This window comes from Arachis ipaensis, chromosome B06, assembly GCF_000816755.2.
Source record: "Arachis ipaensis cultivar K30076 chromosome B06, Araip1.1, whole genome shotgun sequence".
In the NCBI taxonomy this organism is placed as follows: domain Eukaryota; kingdom Viridiplantae; phylum Streptophyta; class Magnoliopsida; order Fabales; family Fabaceae; genus Arachis; species Arachis ipaensis.
Window position 1 is genome coordinate 135,754,120 of NC_029790.2, and position 9,189 is coordinate 135,763,308.

Genomic DNA, 9,189 nt, shown 5'->3' on the forward strand with positions numbered 1-9,189 from the left:
GTCTCTAAATATAATATCTTTTATTTGTCAAATTCGTATTTGCTATGAATTTTTGTTTCTAGTATTAAAGAGAGGCTGTGGTGCAGGAAAGGTGATAACACCAGATGCATCATCAGCAACGTTCATGTCCGTGGCAGGGTTCCTTGACTACCGAGTTGACTTAGACAAAAGCATTCAAGATAAGAACGATGATGCAAAGTACAAAGCTTTGTTATCTATGATGGCTTCAAAGTTCTCCTACGAGAATGAAGAATACGTTGGAAACGCAATTAGAAATCATTGGCATGTAAGTTTCTTTAATTATTTATTGTCTTATTGTATTACAAAAGACAAATATTTTATTTTTTATTTTTTTACTTTTTATTAATCACTTTTAATATTAAAAAGCAAAAAATATACACAGATATAATGCATATAACATTTTCATTTACATTGTTACAATTTTTTTAAGTTCTTAAACAACATATCCTCTTTTTCTTATTTCTCACTCTCAACTAATGACAGAAGAGTCACTTTAGGATTAAAAGATGACAATAACTTCAAATTTATTAAGAAACTATGTAATATCAACTATTTTTTGTTGTCTATAATATATATTGGTACGAACATTTATAACAATTTTTATCAATTACTCTTTTGAAGGATAAATTTGATGTCTAATCTTCTATTTGACCTTTGTTTTTGTCTCCCTCTTATAAAATAATTGCAGATGAAGTTTTGGGGGTTATACAGTTTCTGGAACGGTAAGTGAGAATCATCTCTTGGGAATACTTTTTGCTTAGAAGATACGAGTTTTTTTTTTCTTCTTCTTATTATTATTATTTAAATAACAAACGAAAGATACGAAGTTTTGCTTCCAAGATACGAATTTTATAGCTATCATATCTAACTAATCTAATCTAGTAAGTGGCATCAATCATGTGAAAAAATGACAGCACTCAGCACGTGTATTGATGCACCTATTTTGGATATGGTTTCTTTGTAGGTGGAAACTCAGGTGCAGTTGACTTTACATGAAGTTGATATATGAGAATCGTTAAATGATTTGGCTGATTTGACTAAATCTTCATCTAACGACTCTTAGGTATCAACTTTACGTGAAGTCGACTTCACCTGAATTTTTACCTTCTTTTTAATATATATTTTTTTATTGGTTAATTACTTTAGAAGTAAGTGGGTAAGAGAATAATAAGAGACGTAAATATGATATACTAAGTTAAGAATTTATTTTATGATAGGTCTAACCTTTAGATGAAGACACTACTGAAAAAAAGGTTAACGTACTTACAAGAACAAAACTTCATAGTTTTTCAAAGAGCAATGCTAGGGGGCCAGCAACTTTTGTGATTGGTAGCCATCAAATAACCATCAATTATGATCTAATGGTGTGAGATTGGTGTGAAATTTCATCCAATGACTCACCTTTCTCTACTGGTTACATGCTGGCCAAAATTCAACAAAACTGCTGACCCCCTAGAGTTTTCCTTTTTCAAAACATTGTTTCGTGGAATCTACTCCCTCCTTGTTTTTATATTATTTTTGTTTATTTATTTGATACATGAATCTACCCGGCCTCCTTTGATTTGTCACATTATGATTAGGTCTAGCTAGCACGTTTTTGTGTTAAAGATAAAAGTTGAAATTTCTATGACCCTTTCAAGTCATATGAAAATTAAAAATATTTTTTTTCACAAAAATTAATTTCAAGTTGGATGAGCAAGGGGTTACCAAAACTGCAATGATGTCTCCCTCAAGTCAACTACCTCTGATGGTATCTTATTTTTATAGTGCCAACTAGATTATGCATAATTATGATACTTACAACCTATTTGAAAACTAGTTAAACAAATTAAGTAATAAGAATAGTAACATTATTAATCGATTCCAGATGTATAGTTCTAAGTTCTAACTTCTACACACTAACGAGCTATAGTTTACATAGTATAATTTTTTTGTACTTACTTAAAGATCGCAGATTCGAGTCTTAATCCTATCTTTGATAAAAAAAAAAAAAATCTAACTTCTACATAAGTCTGACTTTTTTTCTTTTAAAAAAAAATTATTGCAAGTACAAATGTGATGGCATGTGACAAAAGGATAAAAAATAAAATACTTTTTATTAGATATTTAATTTTATATATTCCTTTTATTGGGAGTTGGCAAACATCATTATCATTGACACTATTTCAAATACTTATGTGCTAGATTTCCAAGAACTTTGGTCAACAAAAGCCATCATATTACAAGACACTAAGACCAAACCCAACTTGATTGTGGTTGCATTTAGAGGCACCCAACCATTTAATTCTGCCCAATGGATAACAGATGTAGATCTCTCATGGTATGAGCTTCCCAATGTTGGAAAGATCCATAGTGGGTTCATGAAAGCATTGGGCCTACAAAAAAATGGTGGGTGGCCCAAAGAGATAGATCAAACAAGCAAAAGTAATCATATTTATGCTTACTATACGCTTAGGGAGGAATTGAAAACAATGTTGCATGCAAATGAGGATGCAAAGTTCATAGTGACAGGGCATAGTTTGGGAGGGGCATTGGCAATTTTGTTTGCTGCAATTCTTACTTTGCATGAGGAGGCATGGCTTTTGGACAAGTTAGAAGGGGTTTACACATTTGGGCAGCCAAGGGTAGGGGACCAAGCATTTGGGGACTTCATGAAAGAGAGTATGAGAAAATATGATGTGAAATATAGGAGGTATGTTTATTGCAATGACTTGGTGCCTAGGATCCCTTATGAAGACAAAACCCTATTCTTTAAGCACTTTGGTCCTTCCTTATACTTCAACAGCTTGTACCAAGGGCAGGTATGAAATTTGAATGGTGAATTGATTATCATTTTCAAATTAAAAGTGCTTGCATTATGTGAACTGTGAAGATGTATCATATTTCCGCATATTAAGCTCCTCTAGAGTGAAAATTTTGATAAAATATGAAAGTGAGAATATAATCACCCTTAAATCAATATAGTGAGACTAACACATAATAGAAATTACAAATTCAATGATAATGAACTCTTTACTTTTGTCACTTTATAATTTTCTTCACTTTAAAGGATCTTTTTCCCTGCAAAAGATGTTTGTGAAAATAAGTTATGTTTTTATGATTGGAATCCAGGTTCTAGAGGAGGAGCCAAACAAGAATTACTTCTCTGTATTATGGGTCATACCCAAGATCTTAAACGCAGTTTGGGAGCTTGTGAGAGGATTCTTTCTCCCATTGGTTAAAGGCAAAGAATACAAAGACACTTGGTTGATGACACTGGCTAGGTTTGTTGGATTGATAATTCCAGGAGTATCAGCACATCTTCCCCCAGATTATGTCAATGTTACTCGACTGGGATCATTGCGAGAAATTCAGGATCTTTCCGTTTCAGAAACCTCAAAAACTGATTAAAGCCATGACTTTCTTGAGCATCAAGAAATCATAGATATACATAAAGATATAGATATAAATATAGATATACATATGAATATACATAATTGTGGTGCATTACTGATTTTGACAGAAATACAAGAAATCAACTGACAGATAAAAAAGGAAGAGAATTAAGATCAGGTTTAAGATAGCAAACCACGTTGATTAGAATAATCACATCCAGCTAGCAGTATCTTTCATGTGTTCTTATTATTTGGTCAAATTGTTGTAAAAGAATTCCTTATTATCCTCTTGTAATCATCTCTGTGATACTATGTATTTAAACCAATAAACATCATTAATAAATGCAGCACTTAACTCATTACTTTGAAAACTTCTTCTACAGTAGCAGCATTTGTATATATCAAATGAAAATTTGTGATAGCAAACAAGTAACAAATTAAGGAATTAGTGATTTTGGGAAGTGATGACTAAATTGCAGAGCATTGTGGTTAATATATTGTTCTACTATAGATGGATAATAGATTACATTGGTGATTATATTGTTCTCACAAACTGTCCTGTGAGGAGAAGAAATGACCAAAAAAAACATACAAAAAGAAGCTTATTCTAAAGGATTGGACTAAGTACATACTTATAGTATTAATAACTGATTCCAAACTGACAGAGGGTAAGAGTACAAGGGGCTGAGAAATTTTCGGAACCCTTGAGAGAGGGTGATGGTATTCATGCATTACAAAACCGCCATGACACACATTTAGTGTCAGCTTCGTACGTGGCTATCTTTGTACATTTTTCACTCATTATCAAGGAGCACATTCAAATCCATTCGTAATAAACCTGTTCATGGATGTAATCAATATCCTTTTGTCAAAAGGCAAAGTAATGAACAAAGAAGAATGCTAGGAGGCAGCAATTTTGGTGTTTTGTAACCATCAATTAGCTATCAATAGTGTTTTTAATGGTGTGAGATTACATCTAATAGTGGGAGATCACTCACTTTTGTTTTGATGGTTAAGTGCTGGCCAGAAAACACAAAAGTTGTTGGCCCCCTAGACTTTTTCATGAAGAAATGTGTAACTAGAAACACATTTCCATGGCAAGTAGATAAGGGAACAATAAAAGTGAGCCTATGAAGAGCAGAAATGCATTTACTACATAAATAGCCAATGGAATCTCGTCATTCGTCCGAAAAATGAGGTACATTGACAAGTAGTCAAACTTTTTAAAATTCAAGAACATTTGTAATTTGTTTTAAAGATTCTCAACTTAATTAATCAGAGACTTTTAGAAGGATGTTATTTATGAAGCAGGGCAAGGTTTAAAGAGAAAATTACCCAGATTTACTAGAACAGATAAGAATGGCCGAGATGCTTTAGAAGGCATGGCATGTGAAACAACCACTAAGAGAACTCATCTGGCCAGTTCTACGAAATAACAGTGCCCTGTGCGAAGTTCTGACAACCTGATGGGGCTGGTTGGTTGAAACTGAACTTCTCATTTCCTGAGCTTTTTTCTGAGCTACCCTCAGTTTGTTCATGATCTTATCCATAGAGGATGCTCGCTTCTTTTCCAACTTCATCTGAAATGTCAAACAATAACGAAACAATTATATGTATTAGCTTTGATCATTTTTCCCCTCCAGGTTTCTCATCATTTATCATGCAGTAATAACTTTTGGCCCCAAATATAAAGAATCCTTAAGTTTTCCAAGGTATGAATTAGTTTCACAAAATTATGATCCTTATAATGCTCGTGTATATATTCATCTGCTTGCATTAAGACTAATCTACTATCACAATGGTACAAGCAAACACAGATAACCAAAAGAAGGTTATATTTCAGCACTATGAATTAAGACTAGGATGAAGACTTCCAAAATGAAACTTCTAATGCAAATATTTATGACGAATATTAGACTACTATTTACAGTTTTAGACCAATAAATTACTATGCGCATAATCGCTTTTTTATGATGTTATTTTCTTCTATATAGTAAATATTTTCAAGAGAAATTTGTTATTCGAATTTCTCCCAGATAGAATATACTTAACCTCTAGTTTCCGTATTGCTGCCTCAGCTTTTGCCTTTTGCAAGTTCTCCCATGCAATGATTTTGGCTTCCTCCCTTTTAGCCCTGAAACAACAAAAAAGGGGCTTCCATTTTAGAAACAATCTACACTTTGGTACCACCAGTTACTACAATTTCATTACATATGGTTAAGAGATGAGTAAAAGAAAGGGGTCAAGTTCAGTGAGAAAACAACACTAAATAGCACTCTCTCTATGTGATCCATTAATTTCAGTTAAAATTTGTCCAGAATAATCCTGTCTTATTATTTACCAATTAAATTTAACGAAAGTTGTACAACACAAAAAATCATACTTTGAAGCAGTCTTTGATCTTTCGGAACTGTCCAAAGATGAAGATTGAGAACTTGTTTCTTTCATTTTCCAGCGGTCCACATTTTCTGATCCTCTGCCAGAAAATAAAGCCCTGTGTTTCTTGGACCACCTTGTCATTGTAACGCGTTCATCTACCTGCACATCCCTGATATCCATTTTTGAGAATGAGACACTCTGCAATTCTGTTATGGGCAGGACAGGTGGAGTGGAGGCCGAGAAAGAAGTCCTCATATTAGGAGAGGAGCATGAGCTACCCTCTGGGCTCATCTGTGTTGCCATGTCTCGCCTTGAAACTTCCGGAGATACATTGGTGGCAGCATCTTTGAAACAATCGAAATTCTCTGTAAGTCAGAGCCAAAACAAGTAAACTACATGATTAGAGAAGAACATCATCTATACTTCAAAGAGATCATCATTCATCAAGAATAAAATTATCAACTACTACATAAACATGTCAATAGTGTCTCTAACAAATAAACCAACCTTCCACCCACACCTCCTTTTACAGTCAATATATAATTCATAAAATATGAGTTTTCACTGAAGATAAAGGATTTATTGACTATGCAATTCATAGGTGAAATTATTTTCAAACATAAGTTTATTTATGTATTTGTTAAAAGAAATTATTTTTCACGTGTCTCGGTCTAAAAAGATTTTCATCATTCATGGCTTCATGCAATCATGATTGCTACATAACTGTTAAATTCTTATAATTACTATCTCAAAAGTCAATCGTATAGCAGAGCATAATTGCAATACAGTATTATATTACTGATAGCATACAAAATTATGTCATGTCAAAATCATATTTATAAATAATTTCATCAAAATAGAAAAGGAGATGACGATTGAATAAAGGATATAAACCTTGGGGAGGCATTGAAGACTGACTCTGCATCTCAGAGCATCCATGGACACTAACTGAGCGAGCCATACAAGGATCCGTTCTCCCCGGAAGCACTCCAGCATGGCCACCAGAAGTGACAGCTAATCCATCAGCTGAGATGACACCAGCAGAAAACGGCGAACCTGCAATAAAATTCCCTCCATTCCTGCCTTCAAACATTGGCACAGAAGGTGAATACATCGAGTAAAATGCAATACCAGGTGGCCCAAGTGGACCACTTTTTGACTTGGGCCTCCTCTGCTGCTGTGGGAGCACTCTCCCCATGCCATCTCCTGAAACAGGACTCAGAATCCATCTCTCAGCATCTTCCCACTTGGATGGCAAAGTCCTGCCGTTGCTGAGAGGCAACAATGCCGCACCAACCTGCTTGCGCGCAGCACTAGAATGCAAAGGAACTCTCTCTGAGCACCAACCCTTTTGCATTGCAACACCACCTTGCCGATAATTCGGTGTACCGGGACTAGGGAAAGTGCCAGAACCAGACCTTCTAGACGAAACTGAACTCTTTTTCACAGCTCCAAGGCGAGGCGAAGATCCCGTGGCAATGCCATTGTTCAGATCCAATGAAGCAGGCCTTCTCCTATCATGCTTGTTGTACAATGCATCAGATCTTGATCTCCTATCCTGGCATTCTTTAATGAGAACATAAAATTCCAAAAATTACATCATATAAGAGAAAGAAAGAGAGAAAGAAATGGAATTTCAAATTTTGGGACCTGAGAATAGGTACCTCTCAGAGCTAGGGAAAAGGAGTTTCTAGCAGAATCAAATTCCAATAATTCATTTCCATCATCACTGTCAGCATCACTGTCTCCCTTTTGAACTGCGATAACAACAATACAGTACTAATTTTGAAAAAAAGTGGAAAAAAAAAAAAGAATAGAACTTTTTTTCAACTCTCCGATCTTTTCGACAAAGTACAAAATAAAAATCCAAGAGTTCACATTACGTAATAAGTGATAACATTTTTTTCACCTTTCGCTTTTTCTCCCTTTCCACAGAACACAGCTTGTAGCTTCCTGCTATGCGCCAAATCTGCAAGTTCTTTGTTCGGATCCGGATCCGGATCTGGACCGCTCCAGGTCTCGCTCTGTGGAAACTCACTCTCGTGGTTCCCTGCCAAATGCTGCAAAAACAGATCCAGCAACAAATTTGAAAACAGAACATTCTCAGATTCATCACTCTCAAAAACTCCTCTTCCACTCTCGAATACTCAGTTAAAAAAAAAATAGTTATAAATTGCAGCCACAGCTTGTGAATGTAGAAAATCTCTGCAAATGCATTGCTTTTTTGCTCAAATTCTTTTTGAAAACAGATTTCTTCCTCTCTTCCTTTTTCTACTGTGAAATGCATAGTTGCATATGCAGATTTTCTCAACTGCATTTTCTATGCATCGCCGCCACAGATTTTAATTAACTGCACCTTATCCGCTACAATTTTTCATTGTATTTTAATTTTCACTACGATCTCTCGCAGCGCTAACTTCAATAACAACTAGCTGCATTAACCGTATTGTTGTGCAATGCAGATTTTCACAATTGCAATTCAAACTAAAGATTTCTTATGTGACCACATCAGCCTCTATTCTTTCACGAATCTTCTGCTTTTAGTAAAATTGCAAATAACGGCAACCACAACCGCAACTGCAACTGCGACGGAATAAATGCAAAGCAGTAGCATGACGAATTAACGGCGATGATGATGGATTTACCAGCGAGAGCTCGGAGGCGAGGGAATCACGGTCGTGAGCATCGGAAGCGAAGGAGCAGCGTTCGACGCTGGCGGAGGCGGAGGAGAAGAAGCTGAGATTGGATTCGAGCGTGAATATAACGGAGTCAGGACTGGTACTGTCACCAGCAGCGGCGGCGGCGGCACCGCGAAGTGCAGCTGTGGATCTGGTAGAAGCAGGAGTGTGGCTGCTGCTGCTACTCCTTCTGCTTCTGCTTCTTCCTCTTGTTCTCATCCATGAGGCTGCTGATTCGTGGTGGTGATGGTGAAACCCTAGCTCCGGCATTGGTAACCGTGAAGAAGAAGAAGAAGAAGGATGAGGTTAGTTCTTAATTTCTTTTTGTTCGTTTTTGTTTGTTAGTTAGTTATTAAGCTTAGAAGAGAGCATTGAATGTATCGTATTGGCATTTGGCAGAGAGTAGAAGAATCAGAGACACACAACACGCAATGAAGTTAAGTAAATATGGCGGGTATGTATGTATATTACTGTTACTTACTACTACTCTCTTTCATGGAAGCAACTTCTCAACCTCCATTTTATCATCTTCCTTCTCATTCTTCTTCTCCTTAATATAATATAGGAAAAATTTTAAGTGTATTAGACACGGTTGTTTTAGTTATTTTAACCGTTAATTTTTTATAATTCAAAATCAACAATTAAAATATCTGGAACATTGGTGTTTCTGATACATTTAAAACTTTTTTTATAATATCAAAAAAGTCTTAAATTCAATACTTTTATTAAAATTTAGT

General features: G+C 35.3%; 2 protein-coding genes across 2 annotated transcripts in view; one reads left to right on the plus strand and one right to left on the minus strand.

The window, feature by feature from the left end:
- LOC107605665 overlaps positions 1–3,757 on the plus strand; it is a 6,597-nt gene extending 2,840 nt beyond the window's left edge. The window contains exons 2-5 of the mRNA XM_016307622.2: positions 87–286; positions 710–743; positions 2,206–2,822; positions 3,133–3,757. Coding sequence (XP_016163108.1) covers positions 87–286; positions 710–743; positions 2,206–2,822; positions 3,133–3,411 — 1,130 coding nt within the window. The 3' untranslated portion in view covers positions 3,412–3,757. The remainder of the gene's footprint in view (positions 1–86; positions 287–709; positions 744–2,205; positions 2,823–3,132) is intronic.
- LOC107605666 lies at positions 3,879–8,984 on the minus strand. The gene is made up of 8 exons (XM_016307623.2): positions 8,420–8,984; positions 7,684–7,834; positions 7,439–7,531; positions 6,669–7,340; positions 5,779–6,139; positions 5,448–5,529; positions 4,731–4,975; positions 3,879–4,233 (listed from the first exon to the last, which is right to left on the minus strand). Exons 1-7 carry the CDS (start codon positions 8,720–8,722, stop codon positions 4,769–4,771), a joined length of 1,869 nt encoding a protein of 622 aa, XP_016163109.1. The 5' UTR covers positions 8,723–8,984; the 3' UTR covers positions 3,879–4,233; positions 4,731–4,768.

Coding starts and splice junctions, on each gene's coding strand:
- LOC107605666 (XM_016307623.2), bottom strand. CDS start 8,722: ATGCCGGAGCTAGGGTTTCACCATCACCACCACGAATCAGCAGCCTCA. Junction 7,341..7,438: donor CTTTTCCCTAGCTCTGAGAG/GTACCTATTCTC, acceptor TTCTCATTAAAG/AATGCCAGGATAGGAGATCA. Junction 5,530..5,778: donor AGATCAAAGACTGCTTCAAA/GTATGATTTTTT, acceptor TTGTTGTTTCAG/GGCTAAAAGGGAGGAAGCCA.